Source organism: Clinocottus analis, unplaced genomic scaffold, assembly GCF_023055335.1.
Source record: "Clinocottus analis isolate CAN_PGR_092001 unplaced genomic scaffold, fCliAna1.0.p SCAF_22, whole genome shotgun sequence".
Lineage (NCBI taxonomy): Eukaryota > Metazoa > Chordata > Actinopteri > Perciformes > Cottidae > Clinocottus > Clinocottus analis.
The window spans coordinates 10,925,321-10,945,414 of NW_027175954.1; the positions used below are offsets into that span (position 1 = coordinate 10,925,321).

General features: G+C 40.9%; 2 protein-coding genes and 1 pseudogene across 6 annotated transcripts in view; 2 read left to right on the forward strand and 1 right to left on the reverse strand.

Moving 5' to 3' along the window:
* The window catches only part of grk4 (G protein-coupled receptor kinase 4), a 37,125-nt gene extending 30,215 nt beyond the window's left edge, over nucleotides 1-6,910 (reverse strand). For both annotated transcript variants that reach the window (XM_068589110.1, XM_068589111.1), the window contains exon 1: nucleotides 6,553-6,910. In XM_068589110.1, coding sequence (XP_068445211.1) covers nucleotides 6,553-6,604 — 52 coding nt within the window. In that variant the 5' untranslated portion in view covers nucleotides 6,605-6,910. The remainder of the gene's footprint in view (nucleotides 1-6,552) is intronic.
* A 3,600-nt stretch (nucleotides 6,911-10,510) lies between these two features.
* LOC137793129 (target of Myb1 membrane trafficking protein-like) lies at nucleotides 10,511-19,582 on the forward strand. Of its 4 annotated transcripts, none has more exons than XM_068589113.1 (16): nucleotides 10,511-10,694; nucleotides 12,607-12,691; nucleotides 13,103-13,181; nucleotides 13,376-13,525; nucleotides 13,972-14,106; nucleotides 14,202-14,351; nucleotides 14,860-14,976; nucleotides 15,592-15,725; nucleotides 15,847-15,889; nucleotides 15,983-16,100; nucleotides 16,660-16,726; nucleotides 17,725-17,800; nucleotides 17,936-17,995; nucleotides 18,103-18,142; nucleotides 18,267-18,434; nucleotides 19,446-19,582. In XM_068589113.1, exons 1-15 carry the CDS (start codon nucleotides 10,622-10,624, stop codon nucleotides 18,407-18,409), a joined length of 1,470 nt encoding a protein of 489 aa, XP_068445214.1. In that variant the 5' UTR covers nucleotides 10,511-10,621; the 3' UTR covers nucleotides 18,410-18,434; nucleotides 19,446-19,582. The 4 variants fall into 4 exon arrangements, with proteins under 4 accessions (XP_068445214.1, XP_068445213.1, XP_068445215.1 ...); XM_068589115.1 differs by lacking the exon at nucleotides 19,446-19,582 and adding an exon at nucleotides 11,323-11,437 and having other exon boundaries at nucleotides 10,621-10,694; nucleotides 18,267-18,856; XM_068589112.1 differs by lacking the exon at nucleotides 19,446-19,582 and having other exon boundaries at nucleotides 18,267-18,856.
* On the forward strand, nucleotides 19,347-20,087 carry LOC137793350 (noggin-2-like; annotated as a pseudogene).
* The last annotated feature ends 7 nt before the right edge of the window (nucleotides 20,088-20,094 follow it).

Below are 20,094 nucleotides of genomic sequence, written 5' to 3' on the forward strand. Positions count from 1 at the left end.
CGCTCTCGGTCAAAAGGCTCCAAAACTTGGAATGCGATGCAACGGAATTGTTTTCACAATTTTATGACATTTCAAAAACCAAACAATTAACATTAGTAATATCGCAACATTACTATATATAGACACACACACACACACACACACACACACACACACACACACACACACACACACACAGCAACTATTTGAGAGACTAAACGGTCTGTCTGAGATAGCTCATTAATGGGAAAATGGCAACTTCCTCTGCTGCGATTCCCAGCTTTTTCAGATGTTTCCGTAAACACACGCTGCCGTCTTCACAACCCGTCTTCATTTTGAGTCGCCATATGGGAGAAGCCGCTCACCCATCTGATGAACACATGTCACATGCTGACACTCTGAATAACTGCCACAAGGCCAGAGAATCCAACTCGTCTATGACAGTGGCAGACCGACCACGGCAGCCAGCAACTACACCGTCACACGACACGGTTCGCACACAGTGGCATACGATGCATGCAAGAAGGTTTAGTCGCCTGAACACTAACTTAAAAAAAAACGGCATGGAGGTTAAAGATCAGTTTAAATTAAAAAAAATCTGTTGAGCATAAAATGGAGAAAAGTAAATAAAAAGCTAAAAAGCCAAATGTGCTGTTTAGTAAGCCACTATATTTTGGCACCAACAGCATTTTTCTCACTTGAAAAACACTGATACCAATGTTTGCCAAGTATTTTTGGTCCATGTAATCATACCCTGAATATTTGGTACCAGCCCATACCTCGCTAGATCTGACCCCCACCCTGCAGCAGTCACACGGTAGATGTTCGGATCAGACGGCCACGATACTCCCTAAAAAACATGACTTAAATTGTAGGAAATGAGAGAGGGTCATGCATAGTTTAGTCCCATTGTATTATGAGCATGCACACAATGGAGCCTTGCCATGATAAATGAATGGCCTGTTGCTTTCCCAGTCGGTCTCTCCCATACAGTGCGCGATTGGCTGGAGTAGCCCCTGATAAGGAAAACATTAGCTCCGAGTATCTGTGTTGCCCATTCAAAGCAAAGGCCCAGTGTTTGCATAAGGTAATCCGTCTGTATACTCGCACTGAAAGACACACATCAGACACAGAGAGAGAGACTCCTGTGATCATCACCTCTCTCACATGCCCCCTTCCTTTTCCCCTTCGCCTCTCTCTTGCTTCAGGTTCTCCCTCCTCTCCCCCATATAAACAATTTTCTCCTCTAGTTTTGCCTTTATTAATTCTCTATGGCCAGATGTCCATCTCTTACAAATATGAGGCAAAATATGCAGTTTTTTTACGTAAGTATAAAACACACACACACACTGCACATAAACCTGCGCTCTCTCATTCCAGTGACGTGCCGTGCAGTTTTGCGAGATCTTTCCTTCCTCTGCCCCATATCTCGGCTTTCGAGATATTCCATTAAATCGAGCCGAGACGTGCTTGAAAACTGACCCTTGTTTTCACAGCGTCTTGAGGGAGAAGGGGGAGGGAAGGACGGCGAGGCAACACGGTGAGACTAAACTTGAGTAAGACGCACAGAGTTGGACGAGGAAGAGGACAGACTGAAAGGTTAATCATCTACATGTTATCTACAGCTGTCTCTCAGATGAAGGGCCCATTGGTTAATTTCACGGCCTCGCTGGAAGAGCACGAACACACAACAGCAGCTTCTTCAGCACTGAGCCCTTGGGTGTGGAACACATAGCACATTTTATACCTTGAAGATTATCTGTGATAACACCTTAAAGCCAGGTTTAATAGAAGGACTGACATAGAACTACCAAGGGCAGACACCATGATGTGACTCGATGACCGTTTCAAAATGGCAGACTGATGAGGCATGAAGGCCATTTTAATACACTTGCTACTAGACTTTGACTCTGACAGACCTTTAGAAAGTCTTTTCAGATAAAATACATCTCAACTTGAACTGTAAGAACTTGTAAATACACCCCATACACGTTGTTAAAATGCAGGCTGACAGATGGGTTCTCACAGGAAGAATGGCCATTTAACATTTAATAGGGCAGCTGGAACAACGTCCCTATGATGTTCACAAAGTGCTTCAAAAAGTGCCTCTTCATGCTCAGCCAGCTTGCCAAGAAATTGTGCTAATGAACCTCCCAGTAGCCACCCAGCTAAGTGTTGCTGCTAGTGCCATGCAGCCTGGCTGCATACGCAACACACTGCGTCTCGTTCTCTGCACAGCCCATTTGTGGGTGTAATAACTGTAAAATGAGTCCCACATCAAGGGACAGTCACAAAGCAATGTGTTTTATGAGCCTCAGCTGGAGGAAACACCCCAGAGTGATGACAACAAGTGTTAGCCTCGCGATGACCACAAAACTAATAAAGCTACGCCGGCTAACGTCACAGGAAAACCCTCACAAGTGGTCTGAGAGGACCTGCTGGCCTACAATTTGAAGGGTGGTGGAGAGGGGGCAGAGAGCAGACTGAGGTGAGAGACTCCGAAAGCAGACGGCAATCCTCTTTCATCCATGATGTTCTATGGCAAAAAAAAAGAGAGCTTCCAACTTGTAAGGTGGAAATAACTTATATAAGCAGGATTAGTTTCGACTATTTATCCAAGGAATGTGAGCACCGGACCGTCCACATTCCTTCCATTTCATGAAGACGGTAGGAATGATAAAAGAAACAAAGCGGAAAAAGATCTAATGAAATGTGATTTCAGGGAGAGGGAATATTTTTGTCCATCCTCTTGAAATTTGAATATTAACAAATGTGTGGAAACATAAGTTGGTGACCATATGTTCATGCCTCTGTTGCATACAAGAGTAATAACAAGAGTAATAACATTCAGCGACACATCTAAGTGCTGTTCCTCTGTGCCCTCTGGGTATTTTCATTGCTTCTCAGCACAGACACATTTATCCTCCAAAGCTTGAATCTTTAGAACGGAGACAAAAGGCAGTGACAGCGGTTTATTTCACTGAATAGCTGCACATTTCTATTAACTTAAAATTAAATTTTTGATTTCCTCCTACAACACTTTTGTTGTGTACTTTTGAAAAGTGCACATGACTTAATCACAGATATAGAGAACCTAAAGCCACATCAATGCATTAACAATGCAGCATTAATAAAGCGTAAGAGTTGTAATTTTTGAATTCAACACATTTTAAGTTCAAATCCAGTTCAACAAACCTCAATAAACCAGAATGCATTGCAGACATTCAACACGTTGTGCTTTGACTACAGGGTGCAAAAGACTTTACTCAACTTCTTTCTGTCGTGCTCAACCAAGCACACTATCAACTCCTGGCTGAATGCAACAAGAAAACGTTAGCTCTCATAGGGCAGCATAGTCTTTCTCTAACTAAATTAAAAGTGCTGACAACGAACGCCAAATTTAAGAGCTATCAATATTAGGGGTCAGGAACTGACCTGATTTTGTCTGAATGACCAATTCAAGATTTTGCCCGAAACAAACTAACATCCAGATCCTCCTACTGTCGATGTGGCGCACCTTCACTCAAAACAAAGCGGTGTACAATACAGTAAGGATTAATTACTTTCAGCAGATGATATAAAACAGACATGTTGTACAGAAGCTCCTTGTGTCATGTTTACAATTCTGTTTTATTTTATGAATAAAGTTTTTAAGTCGGAGAGAGGAAAATATGTCGGATGTAATTGTTCCAGTGGCTACTCAGCACTGCTTGCTTCCTTATTGAGATACAACTGCGTGTTCAAGAACAAGAACTTTATCAGTTTGTATCAATAATTGTTTGCCGACACCATATAAACCTTCTTTTTTATGTTAAGTTGATCAAAAGGACCCTCCAATGTGGTTGTTAAAGAGCTCTGACAAATACATGTAATGGAGGCAGGATTTTTTATAGCTGAAGAGTAAACATAGATTTTCTCAACAGACTTCACACTGCCATCTGCTCAGCTATCATAGGGTGCTCCGCCAACTCAGGTGCTGCAAAGTTTTGTAAACAGTGGAGTCTGCGGGACAAAGTATCATAACACTGTTTCTAAATGATCTCAAGTGCTTTTAACTGCTTATGGGCTCCATGTTTTCTCTCATACAGTCTGTGATAAAAACTATAACATTATTCCTCTCTCCCATTGGCTCCTTATCAACTGCCAAGCGGCAATTACCTGAAGGCAAAAGACTAATTGAAATACTGTGAAATGCGTTGGGTTTCCTTTCCATGTTCTGTCCTAAATGTATTCATTCCATAAAGGCAGAGGTGGGTTGAGGTGGGTGCAGTGTCATCTCTGCAATAGAGAAACCACTTCCCTTGACATGTCATTTCAACTGTGGCAGGCTGGACACACCCTGTCACAACACTTCTCCCTCTGGCCACTCAGTTTCACATCAACAGGTGTGTAATTGTTGACTCCGAGTTTCCTCGAGGTACCGACAGACATGTAGGATGGCCTTAATAATCAAAAGTTAATTCAGCGTATCAGCTAACAAAATTATTGTTTTTGCACTGTGAGTGTTTATTAGTACGCTGGGAAACTGTTTGTCATTTCCCGTCTCCACAACGAGGTCAGAGTTACAGTAAAAACTGATTTAATGTCTTGCTCAAGGACACATTGGCAGGGCAAACTCTTGCTGACTCAGCTCAGGCAGCTGGTAGACTGACTCCTAGCACCTTTCCACTGCTTGCAGAGGCCTTGATGCCGTGTAGCCCGAAGGTGATCAAGGAAGGACTCTTGACTAAAAAGACAGCTGACTTCTGATCCACAGGAGCCGTTTTCTGTGTGGATTTGTGGGTTAAAAGCTTGGTACGCTGGCAGTGTTCATAACTGTCACTGTGACACATTGAAACACTTTGACAGCTGCAAACACCCATCTCTGGAAAGCCTAATTAAAATCAAATTAGTCTCCTGTGCACCTTAAAAGGATAAATTGGGAGCCATTAGCGGTTTTAATCTGAGTGCTAATTAACACAGTGAATGGTATAGCAGGGAGAAATATAAAAACAACACTGACGTATTCAACATATTTGACGTGGCAGAGGAGCACCAACTATATCCAAAATCCTAATTAAGACTGAAAGTACTAACTGCTTTATTTGTTGATGAATCGTACGTTACAATAATGATAATACATGTAAATAACTCGTTGTTTATGCACACATAATTTACCATTGAAGCTAAATACATGATGGTGAAGTTAGGCAACATATTGCATGCATCCCATCCTTACCACTGAGGGCCTTATGGGGCCTCTGGCTGAGGACACTGACAGGTACTGAGGCTGTGGATCCGATCAGCGTACAGTGTACCCGTCATGAGTAACACTCCTGGTAATGCCAAGCACTATTAAAAAAGGCAGGTAAAGGAAAGCATGGTGCCTCGTAAGGAACAGCTGCTTCTGCTATTAAATGGATTCACTGCTGCTGTCAAAAATCCATTTCACAGCAGTGTTGGCGTTTAGTCTTGAACTGAAACGCAGTCCGAATATAATGCAAACCATAAGCAGGGGGGAGCAGGCCTCTGCACATACGCACACAGAGCCATGCAGCCGCTCTGCAAGCGTATAAAATACCTCAACTTTGACAATACCCTCAGAAGACATAGAGTCGTATGCTGGCGTCCGATCCCATTTGGAAGATAGAGAAAAGTAAAAGAAAAAAGTGAAAATCGTTGACTAGTCCTAACACCTTTTCATCCTCCACTGGCAGCTGATACAATGTTGGACACCCACCCTGCGCCCACTCACTAGCTGCTCTGCCATCTCCTGGAAAACAGATGGACGTCGCTTCTTGTCCACCTCCAGGTGAGCTGTTGCTGCGGGATCATCGGCCCACTGAGCAGCGTGCACACCCGGGGCTCCAGCGCCTGGGCCGCGGGGTTAGTGAGACGGTGGGCCTCCTCCCAGTCTCCCACTGCATCCACAGCCTCCACTATAACATGATTCCGCCCTCCCACTGGCTCCTTATTAACAGCCAAGCAGCAATGCAGTGGCATACTTCTGCGTCAAATAATGCCACAAGTTCACGTTGCATTTCTTAATTGGGATTTTCACGCACGTATTGAACCCTCCAACGACAGAGAGAAAGAGGCTGCACCGCAAGCGCCGAACCCTCACTGCGCAGCTTGTTTTTCTTGTCAACAATTACAATAGCGTGTGACGTGAACACCATTAAATATCATATTGTGTCATCATTAAATTGTAAATATCCACAAAACCACTGATGATTGTGTGAAAAAAAAAAATGTGCTCGACCGCCTCTAATGCGTAACGCTGCCATCTGAGCGCGATGCTGCAAACACTCCCTGCGTTGTTCATCTCCAGCCCGCTGGGCCTTGCGTTAACCTGCCCGGTAAATGTGTGCGTTGTTGGTGTACAAACAGATGTTTTTAACCGAATATGTTCGCTGTCTGCCCAGAGACAAAGCGCCATGCAGGGATGGGACACGGAGAAAGCTTAAAAAATCCCGAGGAGGACAGCCGAAAACTCGGGCTTGTCCGTGGCCATGTCGTAGAGGCATAGTGGGGGTGGGGGGCAAAGAAAAAAATAAAACATACATTTGCATTCCTTCTTGTTGCTGTGCTTACCTTCTCTTGCCTTCAGGAGAACCGTGTTGGCCACGATATTTTCAATCTCCATTGTCAGAATGTGAATCCCGAGCAGTCGCGATACATTTCACTCAGCGGAAAAAGACGGGTTTTTTTTTTTATCAAACGTGCCGACAACTGTGAGGCTGCTGCACGCGCACGGGGCGAACGCGGCACTGGCGCATAGTAGGTGTTTAATAGTGGTCGTCGTTCCTCTCCATGGCAAGACGTTTTTTTTTGTTTTTTTTTATCAAACCCGACCTACGGAGCACTATGATTACGACGGTGCTTGTTAGCATTCACAGCCTGCCTTCCTTCCCTCTCTGCCTGCCTTCCTGCTTCGGTTCCCTCCTCCTCCTCTTCCTCCTCCTCCTCGCCCCTCCTCTGCACAACGAACCAGCGAGAGTAGGAGGGATCAATTTACAACCAGTGCAACCACACACACACGTTCACACACAAGTGCATTCAGACGTACATGCAGGCCATTTCCTGGGCTTAGTCTCCTCCTGAAATTAAATTATTGATGCTTATGACATTTATTGTGTGGCAGTTTCGGATTAAAACGTGCTTTATGTGTGTGGTTTTCTGCAAGTTTCCTTCTCCTCAACCACAGGAGCGAGAGCCTACTGGAAACATTTAGGAAAAAAAAGATGTTTCCCTGAAATTATCATTATGAAATTGCTTTTTATCCAAAACATGAATGAAAAATACTAATAAGTAAACTTTTCCTTCCCATGATTTCCTGCCGGCTAATGAATGAATGTGTTTGGCCGCAGAGATAGAGACTGTGTGTTGTGTGAACAAGGATGTGAAAATGGTGTGGTTTTAAAGTTGTTACATTATGCCGGGTGGGTCGTACAGCCTGGAGAAAAGAGATAGCGCCGGTGCTCTCCTCCTCACAACCACACACTGTGACCCTGCAGGCCTCTGGGCTTTTTAATCTGACTTTTGGATCGACTGAGCCCACAATGCTCGGAGAAGAGCTGTGTGTGTGTGCAGAAAGAGAGTAGAGAAGTTGTGTGCCTTTCAAGGGATAATGTGGGAGTTGTAAAGTAGTGGATGAAGTTGGTCTTTAAAAGATGTAAACAATAGGCCTCCATAGCAGTTTCACTTTTCCTTTTTACTACGGCCATAAACACATCACAGGGAGGCCTGAGGGTATCTGGAGAGCAAGGAGTGGAGGAACTCAAAGGTCAAAGGTCATAGACTTTCATCTTCACTTCCTCAATGATTTTATCAACAGAGAATGTATCAAGTTACTGGAACATTTAAAACACGTCTCTTTTCATTTTTGACTGCTGGACATGTCAGTAAAAATGTTGGTTTTGAATCGTTCTGGCTGGGTTAATTTTGCAAGAATGATCCGGTCGCTGTACATCATCTAGCTCTCTAAAGAAATCTATTATGATAGGTTCGGCTCTGACATGACATCAATAAGTTGTGGTAGTTTACTCTCCTCCCACGACATTATCTCCATTATCAGTTCTTAGAGTAACAGAATGCTGGTTATGGGACAGATACAACCAAAGACCCATTGACATAGTAGTGAAAATAAGATGGATGGGCAAGTAGCTGGACCCCAGGTGAGCAATTGAATTGACAGCCATAGTGGCCATAGTTGCATGGGGTTAAATCTGATGCTGTATTGTGTCATACTGAAACACCTGGATTGTTTCTTACTTTAAATTTAAGGTATTTATCAGAGTGCAACAAGTGAGTGCTATCACTCTAACGTTACATTAGTAGGAACTCTCAAGGAAAGAGACAGTACAGTAGACAAACCTGATTCTTATTTCACCATTTTAGTAATGCATCAGTGTCCATGGTCCGTCAGTACATTGTTGCTTGTCTGGAACAACGTAAAACCAAACTACTGGTCCATTCAGATTCAATGCTGCCACCTAGTGGTGATAATGCACGACTACAGGCCAATTCAAGCAGTATGTCAGTTTTCTTTTCTCTTTTGAGAATGACTATTTTCACAAAGAAATAAATAGTAAAAATCAGACACAACATTTATTATTTATATTTAAATTGTTAAAACTTACATTCCGTCAATTTCCCCTTAGTTTTACATAAAGGGTGAATATTGTTGTGACCATTTTCCCACCTAATACCATTTGACTTTCCAAAGTTGTTTTCCAGTCCAGAAAAGCATTCCTGACCCTAGATCATTATTTAACCACAATGGTGCATTTTGACTCTAAATATTTTGGGTAGCTGTTTATCTTTGTGCCCTTTGCAGTCTACTCAGTGATTTGATTGAAGAGGTTTGATTAGTTCGTCATAGTATATGTTCAGCTGATATTCCAGTGATAACCCTACATTATCTTTATATTTCTGGTGTAACACTTTAACAATAGATTCGTTAAATAAACACACCTGTTAATAGTCCATTTTATTATAGGTTGTGTTGTTGTACATCTAAATGTGTGCAAATTTAAATAGGAACAGTTTCTGAAACAGGAACAGTTCCTATATATATATCTATATCTATATCTATATATATATATATATATATATATATATATATATATATATATATATATATCTATATCTATATATATATATATATATATATATAGATAGATATATATATATATATAGATAGATATATATCTATATATCTATATATATCTATATATATATATATATATATATATATAGATATAGATATAGATATATATAGATATATATATCGCTCTTGGATCTCTCTACCGGCTCAGATAAAGGCATATGATTTCCCAATATTATACTTTAAAAAATGTATATGAGGTCAGTTTTCTTATTGATCCATTAAACTTTGTGGCAAAAAAAATAATTCTAATTTTTACTTGAAGTAACAAGTTAGTTTTTTTTTCTTGACAAAAATACATAAACCTGAACAACCTGTGTCTTGAGTACATCATATATGGTAGATGAGAAACTAACACTTTGAGTAAGCAACTGGTCTTCTTGATGCCAGAGGTCAAACTCAACAACATATTTAACTTTAAATACTTCTCCATCTAATGGTGATGTGTAGTTTTTTTCTGCAGACTACATCTATGACACTAGATGGTGCTGCTGCATGAAGGTATAGAATAATGTCACACCCACCAATAATTCCTTGAAGCAAATATTATTTTCAAGCTGAGAAAGCAGATCAGTGTTTTGTTTATGCATTCTAAAAACTCTCTTTGTTCACAAGATTAATACCATGTGAGCACGGCTTCCCTCAGTGATTCATGTGCTGTGAGGAGAGACTGTATCTCAACTAGAAAATGCATTTCCTGCTAAAAATGCTCTGGAAAGCTGAAAGCTAAAATATTTGAAAAACAAAATCTGAAAATAGAGAAAAGGGAAACTACTTGCTGAAAAGCGTTGAAGTCCAAAAGCACTCAACTGTACTGCTGAAAATCCTTGTATTAAAATACATAATTGAAAAAGACTACTTTTTTCATACTTTTTTCAACATACTATGATTTTAAAAAAAACAAACACTTTTTCCGAGATGCTATATTGTGACTTTTTTTAAATACTTTTTTCGACACACTATGCCCTTTTTACTGATTTCGACATTATATTACTTTTTTAAAAACTTTTTTCGACATGCTACACTATCATTTTTTTAATACTTTTTTCGACATGCTAGATTTTTAAAGCATGACTTACACTTTTTTTTTGCTACTCTTCTTTAATTAAATGACCTTATACTTCTTGAGCTCCACCAGTGACACATTATATAGAAAGAGAACATTCTTATAATAATTAACATTATTCAGTCTGCAAATTGAGAACTTTTACTTGTGATACTTAATGTAAGCTATACTTTGCTGGTACTACCTGTACTACTAAAGGTTGTGGGTAGCACTGTGCGACCGTCCACGTGAACCAGCCTGATGCGCCTCTCTGTTGATGTCTGCTGGTTCCTTGCCCTGTGGGAGTTTTCACGTGACCACTAAAGCGAGCCCGTGCGCCTGTGAAGCAGCGGAGGAAGCTTAAAGCAAACGGAAACACCGTAGTTTTGAGCTCAGTAACTGCCAAATTACTTGACTATAGTTAGAGGGGGCGCTTGTCATTTCTGAAGATGTTTTCACTCGGGGAGAAGATGGAGTTTCTCATAGGAAACCCCTTTTCAACGCCAGTCGGTCAGAGGATCGGTAAGTCGCCGTTGCTTCTGAAACTAGAAGTTGTTCACCGCTGGATTCAATCTGACATCATTTATTTTACCTAAGCATTAACAAGTTTTAGCGTTTTACAGCCACACTCACGGGGATGTGGCCTAAAACTATTTTGTAACACTTTTCATTTTTATTTCCTGATCTAAAATGTAAAAAAATTAAATGAAGATTTGACAGTAACATAGAATTAAGTCTTTAGAGCCAATGAGAAGACAGAGGCGGGACTCAAGCCTCCCGATATTTCTTTTGATTGGTTTGTACACATTCAGTGACAACTAATTTGACGAATTAAAGAGGCGCTTTGTGTTTCCTTTCACTTCCTCGATCAATGTGTTTTCGTGAAGATACAGTTTCACACCATAATGGAGTGTTGCTGACGCTCTTTAACAAACATGTGTCATATTGAGCAATTATTAAACCAGCAGTGTTCCCTCACAGTAGCAACACGAAGCTGCTTTTTTTGTGACGCAAATATATCCTCAACAGACTCTAAGCCAGCTGCCGATGACAGATGTGTAATCAGGACAGTCAGGAGATGTGAGAAGCTGACACACAGCTTTCCACAGCCTCTCTTCCTCTTACCTCAGCCACTCACTTTCTCACACAGTAATGTCAGAGAGGCTTCAGCTAGTCTAAGGCCAAGGAGAGCAGAAAGCAGCTGACAGTCACATGAAGGGGAGTGAGCCAGGAAAGGAGAGAGGAGGAGGAGGTGGATGCAAAGGGTAAGGGAGTAAAATGGGATTGAAAAAGCAGTGAGGGTTGTGGGGGATGTTGGTGGAGAGGAATGAAGGGGATTTAGAGACTTAAGAGGAGCCTGTGAGGGATGGAGTGCGAAGAAAGCTGGCTTTGATTGCTAAATCGTTTGGAGGGAAACCAACGTTATCAATCAGCTTTTAACTATTAACAACACATTCCTATTTCATATATATATATATATATATATATATATATATATATATATATATATATATATATATATATATATATATATATATAAGAAAAAAGGATACCACTCAATTCACAAGGTGGAGGCATCAACCAACCAATCAATCAAAGTGATTGATCCAACCATGTCCACATAGTCCACAAGAAGCAGATTGTATTGTTAAAGAGCGCTTGACCCCGCATCAAGACACATGCAGTTTATGTGTAGTATGAAAGCTGTCTCATGTCGTGAACAACACACCAGACTCTGCAGCTCCTCTCAGCTCTACAGATATATTTTGCCATCTTTCAGCTCATTGTTTTGGTTTTCTGGCACACAACTTTACCATTCTTTCTTCACAATACCTGCTTTCAACATAGCTTTGTTTTCAGACGCACTACTCACACATCAACAAGCAGCAGAGCAGACACAGTTAGTGACCATCTGACAACCATAACGATGCATTGAGCACATAAACAAACACATATCTGATATTCACATTTCATTTCATTTTGAGTTTTTCCCCTTTAACGTTGATTGTTGCTTGTTTAGTCACAAACATTTAGTTTTCAATGGACATGTTTTAAAAAGACATTTCCAGGTGTGTAACCACAAGTATCACTTCTGTAAATGCAGTTTAAAAGTTCTGTACTTACGATCCACAGATACAAATAAAACAACTAACATATCTTATTTATTGTATGACATTATTATCATATTTCCATGTGGTGTTTTATTGATTTTATTCATTATATGAATCACGCATTTCTATCCCAACTGACACATTTCTCATTGAAAATTCTGTAATAAAAAAAGACCAGGTGGAAATGGCCTGTGTGACTTCTTATTATCTTTCAGATATCATGACATCAGAAAAAGGTCTTCTGGTTGTCGCGTAATTTTTCTATGACCAGATTACTATTGCTTCATGAGTGTAACTTTATTTGATTACCTCGATGTTGACAGAGCGAGCGACCAGCGGTGCTCTGCAGTCCGAGGACTGGGGGCTCAATATGGAGATCTGTGACATCATCAACGAGACAGACGAGGGGTACGCAAGTAACGGGGTTTCCCCAAGAAGCCTTGAACTGTCCACATCTGCACATTGCCTCACCCTTCTCACTAATACATTGTACTGTCTGTAGCGCTACCCACTACATGTCACTTTTTGTTGTCACGTCCTTCATTATTTAAATGTATTTGGGGTTGTGACTGAATTACCTACTTATGGTTAGGGTCAATCTCAAAGTTTTTTCTGCAGTGTGGTTTTTGTAACGCTAAAAGAAGAATGTCACTGTAATCCTGAAATGCAACATGTGTAGTGGTAAGATGTAAAGACAGTGATGACAGTAAAACGCCCAACATTAAGAGATCTCTCTCATAGAGATGAACCACAAACAAACAAACCTTTCTTTGCTAATTTCCTCGTTTATAAATATATATTTTTTTCTTTTCTTCTCAGGCCCAGAGATGCAGTCAAAGCTCTTAAGAAGAGAATTGTAGGCAACAAGAGCTTCAGAGAGATCATGTTGTCGCTCACGGTGAGTAAGCATCTGTAGGTGATTGTGTGCAAAGATTTGATCCATCCTTTCACGATCGCAAATTTTTGTCGCTAATTTAAAATTAAAGTCTTGGTGTATGCATTGAAACAATGAGAGAAAAGCTTAATTTTGACTCTCATAGACTTAATTTCATTTGCACCTTTTTTTATATGGTCTGCATCACTGTCACACAGGTTCTTGAGGCCTGTGTGAAGAACTGTGGCCATCGCTTTCACAGTCTTGTGGCGTCGCAGGAGTTTATTGAAGGAGTTTTGGTGCGTTCCATTCTGCCCAAATATAACCCCCCCACGTCCCTCCATGATCGGGTGCTCAGCCTCATTCAGGTGTGTGGATGCTCCTGCAGAGGGCAATATGACAGAAACTGTATACACTAACTAATGAGGATTTCCCTTTGCAATTAGTCTGCTGCTTGTTGTGTTAAATAATGTATTAATCATGTATTTAAAAAAAGAAAAGAAATTCCAGCTGTGTTATGAGATATTTAAGCGTTTACGTTTTCCTCTAGCTGGGCTCCGTAATGGCTGCAGACGCACAATTGTGTTATCTTTAGTGTTCTTTGTGATTTAAATTCGTTCACACTTTCCTGTGCTACCTGGTCAAAGTGTGTAGTCACAGACTGACAGGAATGATAACATTAGATATCTATGTGAGTGACCCTTTTCTGTTGTTTTTGGTTTCTTGTTTTTTCTTTCTTCACATTTGGACTGTTATGAAATAAGGAATTGGGAATTCGTTATTCTCATGATTTCTTTCGTCATATCCTCTCCAGTCGTGGGCCGATGCGTTTCGTAGCTCTCCCTCCCTAGCGGGGGTAGTGTTCGTATATGACGACCTGAGGAGACGTGGTCTGGAGTTCCCCATGACAGATCTGGATGCTCTATCCCCAATCCACACTCCGAATAGGGTGAGACTGCCTACAAAGTAAAAAAATAGCACACTAAAAGAAATGCATCTCCAGATATCTATCTCTACATCGCATGTTCTCCCTTCATCTTGCAGAGTATACCAGAAAACGAGACTCCTGAAACGAACCCTGTCGCTGCTGTCACACAGCAGTCACAACCACCAGCACCTCCCAGTGTTCCCACTGAGAGTACGTCACCTCCAGTTCTGTCCAGTGAGGGACCGACCTCCCTCTCTGCAGAACAGGTACAACTGATGACAAACACTGTCAGTTATTCAACGTTGCAAAAAAACACAAAAATGTCCAAGCTTTAATAGTTCTTATAGGCACAAATATGTTGTGCCAATATTCAGCATATTTAAATTTGTAAACTCTTGATGTGGATTCTTGTTTTGCTTCTGGGAACATCATTTAAACCACGAGCATAGACTAGAGTTTAACTGCATCTTAAATCAGGTCTGTGGTTCCCAAACTGGACACTGAGTCTTGCCCATGTGACCGTGGGGAAAAGTAGAGTGCAAATGAAGTTGTCAGAACAGACAATTTGACTTGAGCTTGAGCTCAATTGTGAATGCTTTTAGTTCCACATTTGCTTTTCCTGCTTTTTACATGTCAAAATATAACTAACAAATAGCTTTCACATGTGTAATGGCCAATGGCTGTTTCTATGGCCAATTTTGGCTTTATGGAATAAACGTCATTGTGTTGTTGCTTTTGACTGCTGTTGATTTTAAAAAAAAGTTTCTTATCCAGGAACGAAAGCTGCGAAGTGAGCTGGCGCTGGTGAAGGGAAACCTCACCGTGATGACAGAGCTGCTGAATGAGCTAATACCTGGACAGAGCCAGCAAGATGATACAGAGCTGCTACAGGTGTGTGTGTGTGTGTGTGTGTGTGTGTGTGTGTGTGTGTGTGTGCGTGTGTGCGTGCGTGCGTGTGTGCGCGCGTGTGTCTAAGTCTTTGTCCACCATCAGCGCTGTTTAAAATAATTACTTGTGTGAAGAAGTATCATATATTATTGTGTGCTATATTCTGATGCTGCATTCGAGTGTGATCATACATTACTTTGACTTTATATTCAAATGTGCAGGTTACATTTTTGTGTTGGTACAACGTGTCATAAAAGCATGTCCTGTGTGTCTCTATTAATTGATTTTACATGGGGAAGCAGAGATATTTGTTTCACTTCCCTTCATTACTCTCTCTCTCGCTCTCTCTCTCTCTCTCTCTCTCTCTCTCGCTTTGGGCTCTGTATTGTCGATGCTGCCAGTACAATTGCTTTGTACTTCATGTACGCTATGCAAGTGTAGGTATCATGTTGTTGTTAAATAATTCTCGAAATTGTAGTAAACTAGCAATACATGTAAAAGTAGATAAAGCAGGATGAAGAATATTGTGTACACCAACAAAAGTACATTTGATCCTCTAACCCTGGGACTGGATCTAAGAGAATGAGTCATCCTCTCTGTCCTCCGATGTCCAAGCAGCAGCTGTACTCGGTGTGTAAAAGCATGCAGACTCGAGTGGTGGAGCTCATCCCCCAGCTGCTGGATGAAGGGTTTATTGAAGAGCTGCTCATGGTCAACGATGACCTGAACAACGCCTTCATCCGCTATGAGAGGTGTGCTGCAGCCAAGCTTTATGTTTTGGGTTGTACAATTATTATTATTTGGATTATAAAAGTGCAATATGTATCTTTCTAATGGCTAAATTCATTCATTTGTGTCGTAATCGTGTTTTAGGTTTGACAGACTGAACAAGGCACAAATTCCAAATAGTCAACAGGTAAGAAGACTTCCCTCTCCTCCTCCTCATTTCTGCTGTAAGAACAAACTCACACACAAGGTGACGCCCCACTTTGTTGACTCCTCACTCTAGCAGAGCTCGTCCACCAGCCCGAGCCTCATCGACCTCACCCAACCGGCTGTCATCACAACAACCAGCCAACCAGCAGTCAGCAGCACCACCGCCAGGCTACCGCAGTCGGCCAATCACAGTGAGTACACTTTGAATAACTTCTGCTTCATATGTGCACCCTTTTGTAACACCAAATCCATATGTTTAACATTCCTTAAACTGTCAGTTTTAAGAATATTGAGAAGAACTCAATGTGGACACTTTTTTTTTTTTATATACACACTCGACCTGCCTTCACACTGAATTAATCCACGAGACTGATACACACACAGATGCGATTTCATAATTTGGCAGAACAGGATGTTGTGGCTGGGCATGACATGGACATTCAGAGTTTGAAGGAAGGTTTCTCAATCACAAACATCCCCTTGGCTAACATGACAACTTAGGAAAAAGGAGGAAATCCAAAACTGCACTGTTGGAGCAAATGATGTGTTTGAAAGTAGCCTCTGGGTACAGAATCACTGTTTTTATACAAATAGTAACATTTTAGTAGAAACAAATATTAAAAGTATTTAAATTCATGTTTGTGGTTTAATTATTAAAAATGTGTTGCTTCAGGAATTCAGATAACAGAATGAATGAGTTTATTTCATTTTTTTCAGAGGTGACTTAATGAATACAAATCTGTCTTTCAGAAGAGGAGAGAGAGTTTGACATGTTTGCCCAGACAAGAGGCAGCTCCCTAGCTGAGCAGAGGAAAAGGTGAGCGATGCTACCTGACAGAAAGACATGCATCATATCATGACACCACGAACTGTCACAACATGTCAGGGTTTTTTTGCGTGCCTCGTCCCTTGTGGTTACTTTGACCTGGCATAGTAGCTTGGGCTTTAACTGCTTTGCAGAGCTTTTACTGCAATCTGTGACTGAATATGAATATTATTTTAAGATTGTTGTGGCTGATTTCCTTCTTTGATGATGATTTTAATCCTTCTAAACCTGATCCTGTATGAACTTGAATCTGTTTCTTATCTGACTGCTCGTGAGACTCCACAGGTACTCACTCACAAGTTCACAACCCCCGTAATTAAACACCCACAAAAGACAGAGAATTTGGTTTAAACTTCAATTCATGTTAACAAATAAAACATGTTGCGGCCGGAATATTAGACAACAGCTTCCGTTCCCTTCTGTCTAATGCAACACCCCCGATAAAAACAAACAGACACATTATTGTATCAATTCAAACAGGTACCACCCCGCCTCCAACCTCCCTAATTACATATTCCTTGTTCTTGTTCCAGTCTCCTCAGCATACCAGTCTAACGCAGTGACTCAAGGAATGTAGCTTTTGCTGACATCTTCCATTATTGTTGTTTTGGTCTCGGCTTTCTGGCTGATTATAATAATTTCATTAACAACGTCTGAATCTGACTGGTGAGCCTGAGGTTATTTTTGCCACTAAGCCTCCAATGAAAAATATCTACAATTTAGTTTTTGACACCATATGAGGGACACAAAGCCTTTGCAGCTTTATTTTTCAAATTTAATTTCCACTTGGCAATATACTTTTTTTTTTTTAAACTGCAAACAAAACAAAAAGTTCTTTTACCAAAACGAAGTAAACAACAGTCTGGACCACCCTCATGAATGGGCTGAATGATTAACGTTGCATGGCACCTAATTGCAACGTCCAAGGTTTGACTCTCTTGCAAAGACCTGTATTGAAATTAATATTTAGTTTAATATCCCATCCCCAGTGTCAGGTATGAGGACCCAGGAGCTGTGGAGGGCCTTGCTGGGGCTCTGGATACGAGGTTACAGGTCACAGGAGGGGTGAGTATACCTCCATCAGACAGACATGCAGTCAAACAAAACATTTCATGTGAAACAAAAAAACAAAGTGTCCTGAAAATTGTTAAAGACAAGTAAAACACAGTGTTGTCTCATGTTGAATACTTTGCCTCTTAGATGCCACCAGCAAAAAACTCTCTGCAGAACGATGCTGACAAATGGTCATCTTGTTATATGGTAAGAGAAAGATTCTCTCTATTTTAATGGTGTTCTTTTTTAAATAATGTGTAATATACTTCAGGATAATATATATTTAATCTGTTTTATCGTGTTTATATGTGCAGGAAGAACAGTCTTCAGTTAGTGAGGGAGTTTCCAGTGAGGGTATGTTGTTCTTTCTACTGGTCCATTGCTACCATTTTAGTATAAAAATAATGTTTAATATTTCATTTACTTCTTGTGTGTTCATGCACATACACACACATATAACTACAATTGCCCCTTTCAGAGTTTGATCAGTTTCTGGAGGATCGGGCGAAGGCATCGGACCACAGTGGACCGGCAATTCAAAGCGTACCGCCCTCCACAGCCAGACCGCCGCCGAAATCTACCCGGCAACAGGAAAGATCAGACCAGCTTTTTTCACTTTGAGTTTGAGGACAAACAAGAGAAGCAGGTGGATGTAAATGTCAACATATATTTTTAATAATCATAAAAAAATGCTCACAATCACACACATGCTGTGTTATGTCGGGTTTCCACTGATAGCGTGCGCACACACACACACACACACACACACACACATACATACATACACACACACACACACGCACACAATAAACAATAAACCTGACACTGCAGACCTGCTGCCTCAACTAAATGGCAATATTTCTTAGTTAATTCCTGCTCTTTGCTATCTTTATACAAGTATAAAAAACTTCCTGTGGCTGTATTTATTAAATAAATCATTGCAATGTCCTGTCAACAACAACTTAAATTGCAACAGTTGTTTAGAGTTATTATAATGTTGAAAATATGTTTAATATCATGCCATGGTGTGCCTTTTGACCCGGACAAATCTTGTGTAGTTGAGAATAAATGGGGTTATTATCCTGCAAACATGTTGCATCTGTGCTCTTTTATAATTCTGTCTGCTATGTCATTATCTAGGCTGCCATAACGGGAATTTACCCTGAAGCTCATTTTATAATTGATCTAAAAGAAGTCTTTGTGTGAGAGAAAGCTGGTATTGTTCAAGATCTTGTCTGAGATTGCTGCTCCAGTAAATCAAGGTCAAATGATTCTTCTCCTCTTTTTTATTGCCTTATGCTTGCTGGGAATTATGTCAAACTAAATCTGGTAATCAACACATCTTCTCAGATGTGTCCTATATGTTTGCTTTGAAGCTAGCCAAAACACCAGAGCCTTGAAAAAGACGTGGTGAGCGCTGGCCATCCTCAATAATATGTCTGCAGTTTGTCTTATAAGGCACTGATTTCAGTATGTTATTGTGTATAAGCTCAAGGATGTCTGGTGTAGAAGAAAACCCATAACTCCTCCTTCTGTTGTAGCATGCACACCTAAAACCATGCCACAACCATTTAATTGTGTTGCCTGTTTCTGCTGGATTTCTGCTTCTGTTCTTCTCCATGGATCATCATCGTTTACTTCTAATATTTCAACCCAGATCCAGATTCCAAACGAGACTATTGTTCAAGACGAGGAGGACACAGACTGGGATTCAACGTTTTTTTCAGCTGAGAGCCAGTCTGCTGTCCTACTCACAGCCAGTTTCTTTAATACACCCTACTGACAAACCCTGAGGACTACCAGTACATGCCCAAACCCAGACACTGCCGCCCCTCACGCTTCCTGCGTCTTCTGGAACCTCTTTTGACCTGTTCTGGATGTCCATAGAGCAGCCATCTGAAGCCGTCGGGTGTCACCAGGGTGGTCAACCTTTGGGTAATGCGTCACTGTCGGCAAATGTACCCAACGACACCGCTGCCAGAAAGAAGTTCAACTTGAGTGCTTCTCCAGAGCTGAGAGAAGCTGCAGCGAATCAAGTTAGGAAAGGAAGCTGCAGATCAAGACATCAGTTCTTTGCCCTCACATGTCGCCAGGTCAGTCAAAGACTGGTTGGTGGACTCTGCTCATGTGGATTGAGCTACCAATGGGTGGATCTGGGTCCAGCTTTGTGGCCACATTGGCTGCGTCAAGCTGATTGTGAAAAATTAGATTGATTAGATAAAGTTGCTCCTTTCCCGATGGGATGGAGTGTGTCCGAGTTCTTTCAGCTTGTGTAAGGATTCTGTTTTATGAGAGTTGACACTCAA

Excerpts from the sequence above, each read along its gene's own strand:
- LOC137793129 (XM_068589113.1), top strand. The coding sequence starts at position 10,622 with ATGTTTTCACTCGGGGAGAAGATGGAGTTTCTCATAGGAAACCCCTTT. Across the intron at positions 13,526-13,971 it reads GGGTGCTCAGCCTCATTCAG|TCGTGGGCCGATGCGTTTCG; the intron begins GTGTGTGGATGC and ends TATCCTCTCCAG. Across the intron at positions 14,977-15,591 it reads ATGATACAGAGCTGCTACAG|CAGCTGTACTCGGTGTGTAA; the intron begins GTGTGTGTGTGT and ends ATGTCCAAGCAG.